Below are 17096 nucleotides of genomic sequence, written 5' to 3' on the forward strand. Positions count from 1 at the left end.
TTTAAAGCTGACACACATGTATGTTTGTAATCCTTGTTATCCTAGGCTACATATGTTTAGAGTTCTTATGTTTAACAAGACATACAGACATCCTCTAAACAATTCCATATATAAGCCAACCATTCTGATAGACATTTAGTTAAATGTAAACAAGTGTGTAAACCCCACACGATGAACTGAAAACCCCCCTAACGTCCATACTTCCAGTTTCAGAAGATGTTTCCCCATTGCTCTAGTATAAGCAAATCTACACAAATTCAGGAAATAATCTTCCAGTAAACAATGGAAAATTGTTCACAGAAAAAGTATGTTCTGCCTTCTCCAGCCAAGAGGAAGTAAATCCTAGATACTTGAATAATAAACAACACATTGCCTATTTCCACAATACCTGTGGATGCTGGATACTGGAGGCTTTGAGATGGGATTGAGGAAGTGGGAACAGGGGCTGGGCTGGGCCACTGAGGAGAATTTTCTACTGATTAGAGGGGCACCTCCAAGTCCTCAGAGTGGAGTAGATCTAAGAATCAAGGTGTTGAATCAAATCTTCAAAGTAGACAAGATTTCATAACAAACCAGAGGCCTGGTGCACAAAATTCATACACTCGGAAGGTGGAGGTCCCTCAGCCTGGCCTGAGCCTCTTGTAGTCTGGGAGCTCTAAGGCAGTGTTTCCCAACCTTCTCTCATGATGAGAATCACCTGGTGGAGTTGTTAAAACACAGATTCCTGAATCCCAACTAAGAAGTGCTAAACTAGAATTTTTGGGAACATATAGGTAAAATTGCATACCTAACTTAGTGCTCTGTATATAAAATCTGTCTTAGAGCACTAGTTAAGTATACAACTTAGTGCTCTGTATATAAAATCTGTCTTAGAGCACTAGTTAAGTATACAACTTAGTGCTCTGTATATAAAATCTGTCTTAGAGCACTAGTTAAGTATACAACTTAGTGCTCTGTATATAAAATCTGTCTTAGAGCACTAGTTAAGTATACAATTTTACCTATATGTTCCCAAAAATTCTAGTTTAGCACTTCTTAGTTGGGATTCAGGAATCTGTGTTTTAACAACTCCACCAGGTGATTCTCATCATGAGAGAAGGTTGGGAAACACTGCTCTAAGGGGATGTCTGACTGACTGCTTATAAGCCGTCAGACATCCTTAGCACTACCTCAGAGGTGGGAGGGAATCCTGCCACTATTTCTGTGCTTGCCAGCCAAAAGCGGGGCTCAAGGCTTCTGGCTGAGTGGCACTCCCCCTGTGGGTGTGCACTGACCACCAGGGGGAAGCTCCTGCATTGAGTGTCTGCTGTGGTGGTCAGTATGTGTCTGCCATTTGGTTGATTTGCATATTAGCATTTTATTATGTAGGATAAGGTGATCAGTGAAAAGGGTGAACATTAAGGATAGGATATAACAGGTTGGGCTGGGCCTGGGGAATGGGCAGAAAGAAATCCTTATTTTAGGGAGAAAAATGTACATTGCCTATAAAAATTCATGTATATTTTTTCCCCCCATACTGGATTGGCTTTGGGTCGGGAAGGGGCTCTAACTGGTTCATAAGTGGTAAAAACATCTTCTGTATGGTAATCCACTTAACAGATTCGAGAAACCAGTACCCCTGGGAGAAAAGATATGGTATAGTATAGTTAAATATTGACCTACAGGCTAGTTGTGAGGACCACATGAATGAATGTCTATGATACATCTCCTGCTCAGCATCCACTAGCTCTTTTGTGGTAAACAGAATTCCAATTTTGTTTTAGGGGATCACCCATCCCTACTTTCAGCCTTGATTAAGGAGTCCTACAAGCTGAAATGATAAGTTAATCAATTCCTACTGGTCATGGTGATAGTTCAGCAATGGGTACATAACTGAAACCAGGCCAATCGAGAGTCAATGAGATTCAGTTCCAAGACTATTGTTAAGCATTGGGGAAAATGAGCTCTGTGCGTGTGTGTATGTGTGTGTGTGTGATTCAGCACTGAGATGCTTGGTACTACCTGGTGTCACTATAAATAAATCCAGTTCCGCGAAAGATAGTCAAGAAAATTAAGTCTTCATGATGTCGACTGAATCAATCCAGAGATGCTGGAAGCTTTACTCTTGAACTTTCCAGGAATAATACCAATAAGTTCCCTTTCCTTATTTAATCTATTTGAGTTGAGTTTGACATCACTTATAGCCTACACTGTCCTAAATGGTGAAGTATCTAGTACTATATGTGGTATTTGTATGCTTATTCCTATGAATATTAGGATTCGTTTCCTTTCTTATCTCCTCCCCTCCCACCTGTTCTTAATCTTAATTTATATCTCTATAAAGATTAGATTTTGCCAGTTTCTTTAGAAAGCTTATCCAAATAAAAGAAAATCTCCTTTTGGACCTCAGTTTCTTGGTAGGTGAAACAAAGGAGTTAGAAAAGTTCATTCTTTTAAGCTCCCTTTCCACTTTAATTTTCTCTGAATCTATGAAATGGAGATCCAGGTGGCAGTGACAATTTGAGAAGCTCATTCTTCTCCCAACCACTCCTCACTGTCAGTAGGGTAGAAATCCTGGTCTTTAAAGAAGAGACTAAAACTATTCTCAAGACTGAAGTGATGAAAACATTTCCCTTCGTCTGAGCTTTCTCAATCCTTGAGTTTGCCCTAGATTTTAAGGTCTTAACCTCCATCCCACGCTTGAGCTTAAAAATACAACAAGCTATTTGTAGTGTGGTGAGAAAAAGCACCGCCTCGTTTAGTCTAAGATTCAGCTCTACTACCACCTAGAACAATTCTTGTTAAAAGATCTGGTGAGGATTACTGATCAGATGAAACGGCAATGTCTCCGAGAGATATCAATGCTTCAATTCTACACACATTCTATTGTGTAAAGTCTGCATAAATAAAATAAGGGGGGGGGGGAAGAAATCAGATTAAATGTTTAAATTTTGCTTATAAAAAATTCTGACTTTTTACTATTGTCCTATAATATTTTTTTCAGGGGAGGGGGGGTTTAAGGGAACATTTATTGGATAAATTACAGAGGTAGAAAAAAGTAATTCTTGGAAGAAATGGATTTAGGAAACAAGTTATAGATGTCAAGGAAGGGCCCTTGTAGCTTGGAGTGAGGAAGCTAAAGGGAACGTGCCTGGATAAAGGAAAGGGAATGGCACTGGCATGCTCCTGGGAGGGACAGAGCCTATAACGTTTTAATATTCCATGTGGAGTGGAAGCAGTAGGAGGGCTTATTCACTTGGACAGCTAGAGCCACGTAACTACCCTGTTTCCCCGAAAATAAGACAGTGTCTTATATTAATTTTTTCTCCCAAAGTTGTGCTAGGTCTTATTTTCTGGGGATGTCTTATCTTTCCATGTGCTAGGTCTTATTTCTGGAGGATGTCTTATTTTTGGGGAAACACGGTAGTTTTGGTCAGTGTGCTATGAGGTAGGGAAAGTATGTCACATCTTGTCCAAAGCTGAGTAGTTGCAACAGAGACGGTAGATATGGCTCACAAAGACTAAAGCATTTGCTACCTGGCCTTTATAGAAAAAGTCTGTGACCCTGTACTAAGTCGCTCAGGACCCGTTAGGTCACGATATGATTTGAGGCTTAATTCTGTGTGCAATGAGAAGGCTTTAATGAAAGGGCTTTGAATGGGAAAGTGGGTCCATGAACAGATGCATGTTTTAAGAAGACCTTTCTGGCTATGTGAGGAATGAACTGAAAAGAGGCAAGAGTGGGAGGCAGGTTAAAATAAGATGGAGCCTTGGTTGTGACAGTGGTGATGAAGAGAAGTGAGCTCATTGTCTATTTTAGAACCAAGATCAGGGTGATTTGGTTAGAGATTGGGTATTGGGTTGAAGGAGAAGAAGAAACAAACATTCCTGATTTTTGGCTAAAGGAGATAGGAGATTGGTGGCTCTGTTTTGAGAAACAGAGACCACTGCAGGAGGGACAAGTTCTGAATTTCAAAGGCAGGTAATGAACAGCTGGCACTACACACATTACATTTGATTATAACATATATAGTTGTTTTTTAAAACAAAAACAAACAAACAAACAAGCAAACCAACAACGCCGGCGAGCATATTCTGAATTCTACTTGCTGTCCAGGGTTAGATTCATTGTTCCTCTATGTCTGTTTAAAATTTTCATAGATTCTGCTCATTTAAAGAAAGGGGGCATACTTCGTGGGTCTGCGTATATTTTGGGATCTGTTTGGGAGAAGATTTTCTTCGTCTAAGATCTCCCAAATTTTATGAAAACATCTTTTTATCTTGACACACAAGGAGATTTTCAGCCTGTTGCAGCTTTTATTGGCACTGCCAAAAGGAAAAACGGAAAGGTTTCAATAGCCCTTTAATTGGGCCTTACCCAGGTCACTTGAGCGGAGGATTTGTCCTAACTCGCTCTTGGTGTTCCAGCCCTCACTGGAGCCCTTCCACGGTAAGAAAGCCCTGGTTTTCCATGATGACAGTCCACTAGAATGCTCCCCTTCCCCTATGCTCACCAGCGAGAAGCAGCCATCCCTTATTACACATCACTCTTTCGGCCTACTCAGCATAGTGCCCGATATGAAATTTTGTGTGTTAAGTGGTATTATCATTGGACTCCTTTCCCGAATTGGGCAATGTTTTCCCCTTGAGCCAGCACACTGGTTTGCCTCTAAGGGTATCACTTTATCACTGTCGTTGCATAATTGGGTTCAGCTTTGGATTTGTATCTGTTCAAAGGGATTCTATGAACGGATGAAATCTCTCTCTGGGCTGGAGGGTTTGACCTAGAGCTTCACTCTTGTTCTTTTGGTTTAATAAAGAGAAGTTTTTGCCTTGACATTATAAAATGTTGAATTTGTGAGGCTGATTGAACAGAGAGTGAAATTTTTAAATTTGAGATTAGGTCAAAATATTTCTGGCTCTTTTCATAGAGGAAACTTACTGATTCACTATGGAATTCTTATCTGCTTTACTACTTGCTTTACTACTAAGACCAGCAAATTATTCTTCCTGTTAACTTTCGACAAGAAAAAAAAACAACAACAAAAAAAACAACAACCCAAGATTGAGTCTGACCAAGTTAGTGAAAATTCTTAAGTCAAAGGGACTATAATCATTATAATATTGTTAGCTACTCCTAAGAAACCATTATTATGAGTATAGATAGTGGAAAAAGGATCAAACAGGCATTTCAATTTTAATAAAAAAGAGTGGGTTAGGGTCAATTGAGCTTAAGTTTCTGAAATACATTTTCTGTCTCTATTGAATAATATCAAGATATATAATATCAACAACATCAAAGAATTCACTAGGTAGATTATGTAATGGGAACCTAATTCAGTGACAAAAACTATATTGTAAATTCAAAAGGAGGCTTCATTCTTACAAACGTGAATTTGGAATATTTTATACTGAAGAAGTCCCTTAGTCCCATAGATCAGTTATAAATATTAATGGAATGGCAATAGATTCTTTCCAGGTTCTAATGTTTAATATTCATTTATATGATGCAGGGAATTCACTGTCCTATACAGTACATGTGGATTCTTCTCATTATCTAAATGAGCACATATATGAAGTCTGTATGGGCAATGATCATTAAAAACAGCAGGGCCCTGGTATAATCTTAGGGGGTATGTCAAAACCTTATCAAATCACCTAATAACAAGAAAGTCACTGGTACTAAACCAAAGGGTTCTCTAAGCTAAATGGATTCCACAATGTCACACCTGGGGAAAGTGATGCACTGGTGATTCTGGACAAAGTTAAAAAGGCTAACTAATATAAAGTATTTATGAAACATGATGAAGCCATTTTCCGTGTTGAGATTCTGTAGTCAGATTTCGAAACCTGCTCTTGAATTACTCTTAGCCCTTTAATTTGGTAACTACTTACTTTACAGTGTCTAACTCTTCTTGGATAGGCTGTAGTGTAAATTGTGAGGAATTATTCTTACTCAAAAAGTGATTTGAGATGGCATAAAAAAAAAAGAATGCCATCTAATCTAATGTCCTTTGATTTTCATACCTTATTCAGGCAATGAGATATTGTTTAACTACCCTAATGTATGTGTTACTATTTTTCACAAAAGATAATATAATTTAACAAACAATATTGGCATTTTGTTTTCTCTTTTTAAAAATGAAAGAAAGTTATATAACTGATACAAGAAACCATAGAATATTTGTATGTGACAACTATAAAGATAGCATTCACTGTGTACCTATTATATGCTAAACAAGGTACTAGAAGTTTTGGATATACTATCTGATTCAATTCTTATAATATTTCTGGGAGACTTCATTAACCTTATACTTACAGTACAGATAAATGAAGCTCAGAGAGATTAAGAAACTTATTCATGATCACAGAGCTATTAAGTTGAAGCACACAAAAATTCTGGTATTCAACCACTTTAAATTTATAAAAGTCAGCTATATAATATGGTTCAATCTAATTCTAAGTGTTGAGTTATAATTTGAAACTAGGTTTATGTTATTGCAAAGTAGTCACAGAATCATGCTGGATAATACTGGTTATTTTTTACCATCCTATCTAATAAAGAGGGAATATGCAAATTGACTGTCACACCATCGCAAATATGGCGGCGCCCATAGTCACAAGATGGTGGCATCCAGCCCCGTCAGCCCTGCTGGAGTCCCCCAGTCCTTTCAGCCCCACTGAAGGATGGAGGGGTGGCAGGCGCATGGTGTGGCCAGACCCGCCTTTAGCCCCCCAGCCACCCAGGGCTGGTCCAAGGCACAGGTAAGCTTAGATAGCAGCTGCCCAGCTGACACTCGAGGTGCAGGCAAGCCTCAGATTGTGGCTGTCCAGCTACCCAGGGCTACCCAAGGTTCAGGTAACCAGGGCCAGCTGAGGCTTGCGCTGCTGTCAGTGGCAGCAGCAGAGGTTGTGATGGGGGCATTACCTTCCCCTAATCACCGGTCACCTCCCACCTCTTAGGGCTCCCAGACTGTGAGAGGAGGCAGGCTAGGCTGAGAGACCCCCCCTTCCAATGCATAAATTTTCATGCACCAGGCCTCTAGTCCACTATAAACACCAAATGATGAATTATGCAATAAAGAATTAATTACTCACCAAACTTGGGTTGATATGAACTCATCATTTATGGCAAGGTTCATATGCAAAATATCATTTCATTTTAATATCATTATGATGTAAAAAAGAGATAATTGCTAAGCCATGGCAAAGCAATGGCACATTTGCAGAACTTATCACCTATTTTCTAAGTTACATATCTCAGTGGGAGCACAACTGTTCTTTAACCAGCTATTCAAAGGAAATGTCTTTCACAAAGAGAACAGTGGGATCCTTTGAAGTAAAACCTTGGAAATTGAGATCTGTGTTACAGGGCATCACTCAAAGCAAGTGGAGCTTCCCTAAAGGACATGGTAAAATTGTTACTGAGAATATTTGCACCTCTTTGGGAAGAGGGCTCCATAAAACTTCCAGGTCTTAACTGGCAATACCTCTGATACTATATAAAGAACTGATATGCCCCACTCATCAGTATTCCCAATGTTGTAGACATAACGTAGAGCTCTCCAAAGAGGTTTCTAATCATTCTAATTGTCAAGGACCCACGTATACGTTTCAATGACTTATAGATTCAGCAACTAGAGAGCACGTTCATTTTATATGACTATAAGGGCATGGGAACTGGTAAGTAGATTGTCCTAGGGATGAACAATTTGCTGACTAGTCATTACTTCTTCTTACCTGCTAAGTGGATGACCAGTGCTGAAGTATTAATTCTCAATATTATTTCAGGAACTGGGAGGACATATCAGAGCTGCATAAAGGATAATTGGCTCAGCAAATATTTACTGAGCATGGAATACACACCCCTCTTAGGCCTGATATTAGTTGCCTATCTCTTATTTTCCATCTTGATCATCAAGATAAGAGGGATCAAATGATGAACAGCATGCATGATGATTAGTGGCATGATTCCCACTAATGGAGAAAGCTACTAGTTCTGGAGAAAGCACCAGACTCTGCTAACAAGCCATATCAATTCTTTAGCCCATGAGACATTCAGGTTGACCTGAGGAGGAATGCTTGACAGTGAGGAAAATGGTGAAATCTTTTCTGAGGGAGCTCTAGGCAAAGGAAAGTTACCACTTCTTTGGGATAATGTTGTCATGGTCCCAGATAAGAAAGGACTAGAATGAAGACTTGTCAAGCTCTCATCCTTGTCAAGTCTTTACTGCCTCCTAGGACACAAGGCTCACAAGCTGTCTGAGAGTTAGGCAGTTTTACAAGACAGTTCTCAAGTTAGCAAAGGTTTTGAGATGCCTCCAGAATGATGAAAACCAGGTGCTTGTCTAGGAAGCAAAGCAGAGCACATCATTTTGAGCCCTGGCTTCCAATCCAGTGTGCTGACAGCTTCACTCAGGCCACAGTGAGGACTTAACTTCTAAACAGTTCAGTTCCACAGAGAGAGCCTTTCCCCAATTTCTAGCTCTCTCAACAGAGTGCCATGGTCGCAGATATGATGAAAACAGCAAGGTGAGCTTGCTTTATTTGATGTGTCAGTCAGAGAATGAGGAGTTCTGTCTTAATTCAAGATAAGAGTCTCAAACAGATGCAAGGCTTGCCTCATAGCCAGCAAACTCCAAATTTCTGTGCAGGAACTAACTTGAAGAAACTAAGTATCCATCTATTTTCATACTAGATATTACAAAAAGTAATTGCACTATATTGATTACTTAATAACTCCCACATAAAAAGCAGCCACGGATTTAAAGCAGCTGTTCAATCCAGGACTATGTTGAGGTTACAGGGTGTTGCAAAAGGGTAGCAAAGTAAACAATACAACCAACACATTACAAATCTACGTGGTTACCCCTCAGGTCAAGTCAGAGTCTCTCACCAGCCTAATTTTCTTTCTCTTCTTTCCCCTTTTCTGCTCCCTGCCCTTCCCATTGTTCCAGGATGTCTAAAACTTTCTCAATTGGGCAAAGCAATTTAGCTCACCCCACTCCCACTCCTAAACTGGCCTTTAATCTCTTCTAGGTGCTCAACCAACAAAAGAACCAGTTCTTAAACGGATTGTAATTATAAATAGCAAAAATGGGATGTTATTACATTTAATACAGTAGTTTCTTTATTCGACAACAGCTACACACCTAGTTAAATGGTCTTTGTTAATGGAGAAGTCAGAGGGACTATGGTGATTTCCACCTTGAACTTCTGCTGATTTTGTGCCTTTTGATATGCATGGCCTTTCTCACCTACTTACAAAACCAACAGAAGGTTTTCCCTTGCTGTTTCATCTCTAAATTAGCAGTAGTGATGGTGGCTTCTGTCAGGTTTTCTGTTGCTCTCATCTATGAACTATAAGTTTAGATGTATACATTTATTCATCATAAAAAGTCATCTGATTCTCATTCTCCTCCTATCTTCTACTAATAGTGAATAAAAATGACATTCGTCACCTTCACCTTGGCTTTGTGTGTCCTGGACCAATTCTTGGCCAACCTGAAGGTCTTGTGTAAATCTCAACTGGATGGCCACAAGTTCTGGCCAATACCACAAGTGAAAACATCACTCTTTGAGGGCAGGGCAGGCAGAACACAAAGGTAGGACGCTGACATAGAAAGGGATTTTGAGTATTAAATGTTTAAGACTCACTTCTTAGTGTGGATGCTATATAAATCTGTAATTTGGAATTGAAATTGCCTTTAGTTACATTAATAACCAGGCAGCTGTAGACCTCAGACTCTCTTTACCCTTTGTCACTGCTTCTTGGACTTTTCTTGACTTATATGCATCTATTGAACTTTTCAGTAGCCTCAGAGAAAGTTAAATAGTGGGCCATACTAATGTTTCTGATTTATTCATGGATTTAAATGTTCCATAGCCTCCATCTTTAAGTTCTTCACCAAAAGAAAGAAAATTATTGGGTTCATGTTGACAAAAGGTCTTAAGAGTTCTTTTAAAGGTTCATAATATTATCAAGAAGCAACATGATTCTTCCAGGTTTTGATTACAGATGAGTAATGTTCTCTATATGGTATATATCAGTGCATCCATTTATATTTATGAGGACTCTTGCTTAACTTCAAATCTCTATATATCAACAGAGCCTTCTGTATCTATATCTATGTCCTTCAGAATTCTCATTTGAGTAGACGTTTTATGAGGGTGGGGACTATGGAATCCTAGCATTCAATACATATTTGTAAGTAATTAATTGTTCAACTGAATCAATTAGAAATTCAAAATGTCTAAGTCAAATATTTGTAGATTTGATTTTTTTGAAAGAAACTTCCATAAAAAATAAGATATATTTTCCTCCTGTGATATGCTCTGTAGAATATTTTTTAAGTTTATTTTTGATGTTATATATTTAGCTGCTTTCCCACTTTGCGCTCCATCTCTGGCATTGAATTTTTTTTTCTTTTGGCATTGATTTTCATTCTGAGTTAACTTGCTTGGCAAGTGGGAGTACAAGTGCTATCTTGGATGTGACTCTTTCCCATTGAGAATAGGGAAACCAGAGGCTGAAAGGGCTCTATCTGTTGTCTGTTTTTACTTTGTGTGCAAATGTTCTCCTTGCATTTTATTTTCTAAAGAAAACCCACTTCTGTTTTTTTAGAAGTGGCAAATATTATATGAAATAAGATTAGTCTATTTTATAATTTTTACTTATTTTAAATGACAATGAATATTTGTTTTATATATGATATATATGTATATTCACATATATTTTATATATAAGTACATTATACATTTATATATATGTACACACACATATATAGGGTGTTCCCCAAAAAATGTATACACACATTTTAAAGGCAGTATTTATTAAAATACATTTCATTTTCAGAATTGAGCTTTTAGCTGTTAAAATGTTTTATATACTTTTTGGGGACAACCTGCATTGTTTTTATTCCTGAGAGATCATCCCAGAATATTTATATTACAATCATGTGACATTCTATGGCACCATTGTAATAATGGGATGGATATTTATAATTAAAACTTGATTACTATTTATTAAATTATCTTAACAGATTTATGTAGACAGCATAATTGGATTACCAATAGCTACATCTATTATACAAAAGCCATATCATGAACTTTGTAAGTAATTACCTTTATTATTATTATTTTAAATATATTTTTATTGATTTCAGAGGGGAAGAGAGAGGGAGAGAGAGATAGAAGCATCAATGATGAGAGAGAATCATTGAATGGCTACCTCCTGCACACTCCATTCTGGGGATCAAGATTGCATGACTGGGAATTGAACCATGACCTCCAGATTCATAGGTCGATGCTCAACCACTGAGCTACACCGGCCAGGCACTGTTATTTTAAGATGATGATTGCTATTTTATCTGAGAGTTCTGGTTCTGGAGATGGTACAGATTTTTCATGCTTACAGATCTTTTCCTTTCTCCCCTATTTCCCCCCCTTTTCTTTTAAAATATATTTTATTGATTTTTTTACAGAGAGGAAGGGAGAGGATTAGAGAGAAACATCAATGAGAGAGAAACATTGATCAGCTGCCTCCTGAACTCTCCCTATTGGGGATGTGCCTACAACCTTGGTACATGCCCTTGACCGGAATCGAACCTGGGACCCTTGAATCCACAGGCTGATGCTCTATATACTGAGCCATTTAGGGCATTTCTCCCCCCCCCCCCCTTTAAAAATTCTTCCTTTTCTCTTTTTGTTCTTCTTATAAAATATTACCTATCTGGATTGAATTTTCTGCAAGTTTATGAACAAATAATTCAACATTTATTCAAATCCCAAGGCAGACCCCTTTGTGCTGTCTATTGCATTGTTATCTGCTTAATTGGAATTACCAGGAACTCTCTTAAGTCACAGAAGATGATTGGATGTAAGACCCTGGGCCCATCCCAGTTCTTTATAGGATTTCATATTGTGTTCCTGTCTTTTATAAAGAGTTAATGTAATAAGTAGCTATATGGAATAACATTTCTGCATCTTTTGTAAAACAGCTATTAAAGGCAATATATGTTATATTAGTGTTTGTTACTCAAGGATCCTAATAATAAAGTCCTTGAAAATATAAATTTCATGCAATGAAAAAGTTTAGTCATTTGTTGGTTTTCTTTTTGGATGGATTGATTATATCCTTTGAGGTATTGAAAGCTACGTAATTATGGTGATTGCTCATCATATTTCTAGAGTTCAGATTGTGTTAATATCTTCAGATTGCTGCGTAGTGGTCTTTTACTAATCATTAACACTCTTCCAGATGGTGAACAGGAAAAGATGCTTAATCATTTTCAAGAAAAGTTATACATTTTATTTATGCCACCTTGACTCCTACCTACACTAGAGATGGGGGGTTGTATTCACCTAAATTAGGCTCATTTATTTATATCCTTTGCTTTAGAGAATATAATATCCAAATTAAATACTGGAATGAATTATATTAATAGGTATCCTAGATACTGACTTATTATTTACTAAGTGCCACTTAATAATAAGTGCCACTTATTATTTACTAAGTTTATATTTTTAAACTTTTTCATCCTCAACCCTTCAGGGTTAAAATCAGTAGCATTTTGCAAACATATTTGATGACAAAGCCCCTTCCCTGAATCTCAAGGAACTGGTGTTCAATTGAACATATTTTGGAAATCAGAAACCCAAGTGTATTGGTCATACCCATAACTATTTGTACTTGAAGTTGAGTCTCTTACAAATTGGAAATGAGCTCCTCTGCCTAAGGAGACTTTGGTTCTGGTCTGGCTTCCTGCATGTATTGTGTGTTCCTGACACCTGACAAATGATTACACCTTGACCTCTGTCTGGTTTGGGTTATTAATCCCTTATCCCCCAGCTCTCTTCATGTAGGTTCAGCCCTAGCCCGGTTAGCCTTTGTCTATCTTGTTGTTGACTCACCTTGACAGAAAACAAATGTTTCTCTTTATTAGTTGAGTCTGAGTATTATAACATTAATTCTTGATTTAATCAAACACCCCCAAAAAGGGTGGGTTTGGGATAGAGTTAGTGACATAAAAGACAACTTTTACTGGTCTAGTTAAATATCAATATCAATAAAATACAGTAGAGTTCAGTGGATAGATCATTGAACTGAAAGGTCCCAGGTTTGATTCTGGTCAATTGCATGTACCTTGGTAGCGGGCACATCCCTAGTAGGAGGTGTACAGGAGGCAGCTGATCGATGTTTCTCTCTCATTGATGTTCCTAACTCTCCACTTTTCTGTTAAAGAAGGCGAGATTTTCCCGTCTAAGCCAGTATGTAGCTCTGGGAGGGGACCCAGCCCTACCGTGGGTGCCTCCCTGTCAGGGGCATCCTGATTAGCAGCCCCCCACCTTCTCCTGGAGTTCACCTGTCTCTTAGCTTGCTAACAAACACTCCCAGCACAACCCTCAGCTGCTCTCTCTTTCTGCTTCGGGATAAGGCTCAGAACCTGTCCATCTAGTCTTCCGCCATTTTATCTCCTCTCAATGTTCCTAACTCTCTATCCTTCTCCCTTCCTCTCTGTAAAAAAATCAATAAAATATACTTAAAAAAATACAGTAGAATTGTCGTTTGTGGATACTTACATGATGTGGATTCACCAAGACACACTTCACATCCTGCCCCAGGTATTGAGAAAAAATAGTTTAAATGCAAGGCAGTTAGATTTTATGTTAGGGAATGCCATTATTGGAGGCCTCCCATAATTTAAAACTTGCATATCCAAGATTAATTTTTCATAAAACTGACATAGGAATGCAGGTATTTCTTTGCTGTCTGAAGTGGCACCACCATCGGCGGTAGCAAAAACACGGTTTCCTATTCACCGGGCCCTCTAGCTTTAAAATTGTGTGATTGTTACCATTTAAAAAAAAATTGTATTTCTATTTTTTCAGATGCTTCCAATCATGTGAGAATTTATTAATATTTTTATGCTACGCTATTTCAAATTTGAATGACTCTGATTTTATAAATTGCTACTGCATTATGTAGCATTGGTGCCTTCATCCACCAACCCATTCCATTTGTAAGAGAGACTTTAATCTGTTAAGAAGTATGACTGCTATTTCTTTCTTTCCTTTCATAGTAGAAAATAGCACTCTGCCCTATAAATGCAAACCAAGTATCTCATCAGGCCTCACCCAAAGAAACTGAAATCTATTGAATGTTGGAAAAAATACTCAATTTACTGCAAGTTACATCACTCTCCAAAATGTCATGTAGTTTTAAGGGATGTTCAAAGATAATTTTGAGTATACATGGTTCTTTTCTTTATGTGCCAACTTTAGAACTTTACCTCCCACATAAGATGTGACTCTACTTGAAGGTAATAGGCATTATTTGTTGCCAACCCAACATTCACCACTGTTCTTTCTTCCTAAAAAAAACCCCAAACTTATTTTTACGGGTTTCTACTTATTATATGACTAAAGAGAATATTATCCTAATAGTAGTTTCAAGAGTGAATCTTAGTTTGTCTAGGCTCATTACCGCATCTCCCCCTCCCCACCCCCCCAAAACACACACACACACACACACACACACACACAGGCAATGCCAGTGATTCCTTTCAGACTGGTCGAGTAATCCAATTCTGACCTATGAGATACAAGATGAAGTCAGTTGAGAGGTTTCTGTAAAGATTTCCTTGATTCTTAGAAAGGGGCAGAGACAGAAATAGTTCCTCTTCTTCCTAAACATGTCGTTCATCTAGATGTGACTCCTGCAGTCACTGCCATCTCGCTACCAGTCTTCTGAGGATGTCAACATCAAGAATGGAAGAGAGAGCAGAGAAGGTCAAATCTAGGTCCTTGAAGATATTGCTCAGTACTTTAATCAACCAATTTTGAAATCCCCCTAATTTCTTCTTCTGAGATGTATCAGTAAGCACAGGCTGTCATAACAAAATGCCATAGATAAATGGCTTAAACACCAGAAATGTATGTCACTCAGTTCTAGAGGTTGGGAAGTCCAAGATCAAAGTACTGACTGACTTGTCATGGTGAGGATTCTCTTCCTGGTTTGAAGACAGCTTACCTTCTCACCTTGTAATGATCCTCAGTTGCACCTTCGTATGTGTACAAGGGTGGAGAGAGAGAGAGAGAGAGAGAGAGAGAGAGAGAGAGAGAGAGAGAGAGAGAGAGAGCTCTCTTCTTCAATTTATAAGGCCACCAATTCTATTGGATTATGATTCCACTCTTATGATCCCACTTAACCTTAATTACCTCCTAAAAGCCTTATCTTCAAATAGAATTACATTAGGGGTTAAAGCTTCAATATATAAATTTTGGGATGATAAAAATTCAGTCCATAGCAGATAACAACAAATGTCCTTTGTGTTGTTTAAACAAGCTTGAATTGTTTTCATCTACTATTATATATTACTGAATACATCCTAAAAGATATCATGTCTTATGAAGCAATACACAAAGGATAGTATCTAATTCATGACATATAACACAAGAAGATCAAAGGCTATTTTTCTTTTCTTCGAACAAACCAGTTATAGTTAAAACTGGTTAGTTCATGGCTGTCAAAGGGCATTTCATGAACTGCTGATTGTACATATATGTGGTATCATGTTAACATAAACAGTCCAGCCCTGAGGGGGTTTTAAGTTATAAAAGAAACATTTTTCTAAGATCATGTGCTCTGATAAAAAACTATGCTCCAGCCCAGTTCTATCATTATAGAGTTCTGGCAAGCCACGAGACGTTAGACGGTGATTTTATCAAGCAAGACTTCTAACTAATGGCTTGATGAAACCATCACTGCATCATAAAACACTGTAACAGATTGAAATGATGATCCCCTTCAAGAATTCTGTAATTTTAGATTATTGCAATTCAGTCCACAAAAAAGCTGTATCACAGGGATCACCACAATCCTACAAATAAGAATATACGTTCACCTTTATGCCTGAAATGAATCAGTTATGTTTATTCTTGCAATTCAAGTCTAATTTGTATAACTATCTTCAATAAAAAGGGTGGAGTACAGATTTTATCCCACTCTGGTAAAGCTCTTATGAAACATTTACCTATCATTTGGTTACATGATATACAAAGTAATTTTATATAGTCTCCCAAAAGAAAATTAAATAAGTAAAATTATATTAAAGTGAAGGGTTTTGATAACACTGTCAAAACTCACTTTTTTTTTTCCTAGCCTTGGAAGTAAAATAAGAATAGCACTTAACAAATTTTAAAAACAAAACCCAACAAAAATCAAACTCCACCGAGAAACAAATCACGAGAGAAATACATTTGCATATAGGTAAATCCATATGAAAGCCAAGGTACGTGAGCCATTTTGAAATCTTAAACCTCCAGATATGATTTTTATGAACTCGGTAACACAAACCATGATGGAAGTGATTTTCTGCAAAAACTTCGCTGGTTTCGCCGTGTATCGTATCATTGGCCAAATGTGACATTAAGTTTTATCCCCTGTGGCTTGGAGTTAAATGCTTGCTCTGTGCAGAATGGCAACACTCAATTAAACAGCATTTTTCATGATCTACACCCACCATTGTTACCGTATTTAAGGAAATAATGGGGGTACTGACCTATATTGCGTTTCTTATTATCAATGGAGATGAAGCGTATGCAGGGATTACTGGTGATGTACTGCCCGGCCCAAGGGACATCAATCTTCGTGCCAGCTTCATAAAAGAGGCCCAGAGCATAGCGAGAGGAGTAGCTCACAGACTCCAGTTCCTGCCGTTGGTGTTCACTAATCACTGTGGAAAAAAAGTAGAGGCCATCAAACTTGCAAATATCATCTTTCCTGTGAGTACATCAAATACGAAAGTCCTTTAAACCAGCTCCAACTGGTTCCACCAATCCCATCTCACTCACAATGAGTTTTGAAAGGTCACGCGAAATAACATCAGCTTTCATTTCTTTTCAGAATGATTACTGACCTTGGCACTATGGTTTTTACCAAGCTGAAGGTCCAAACTTCTTAGACTGGCATTCAAGGCTCTCAAAAATTTGACGCCAATTTGCTTTTCTAGCTTTGTATCCTAGTTATTATCATGGGACTATCTGGCAACAATATATATTCCATATACTGAGCACTTACTATAAGTTAGAATCTTTGCCAAACACTTGACACAAGC

General features: G+C 37.9%; 1 protein-coding gene across 2 annotated transcripts in view; it reads right to left on the reverse strand.

Moving 5' to 3' along the window:
* The window catches only part of RNLS (renalase, FAD dependent amine oxidase), a 211966-nt gene that overhangs the window by 33374 nt on the left and 161496 nt on the right, over positions 1-17096 (reverse strand). Inside the window, exon 5 of one of the 2 annotated variants that reach the window (XM_036438483.1) lies at positions 16542-16715. The exons of the other annotated variant lie outside the window; for it this stretch is intronic. Within the exon in view, the coding sequence (XP_036294376.1) occupies positions 16542-16715 (174 nt within the window). The remainder of the gene's footprint in view (positions 1-16541; positions 16716-17096) is intronic. 2 annotated transcript variants of the gene reach the window in all.

The sequence above is a fragment of the Pipistrellus kuhlii genome, unplaced genomic scaffold (assembly GCF_014108245.1).
Source record: "Pipistrellus kuhlii isolate mPipKuh1 unplaced genomic scaffold, mPipKuh1.p scaffold_m20_p_15, whole genome shotgun sequence".
Taxonomy (NCBI): domain Eukaryota; kingdom Metazoa; phylum Chordata; class Mammalia; order Chiroptera; family Vespertilionidae; genus Pipistrellus; species Pipistrellus kuhlii.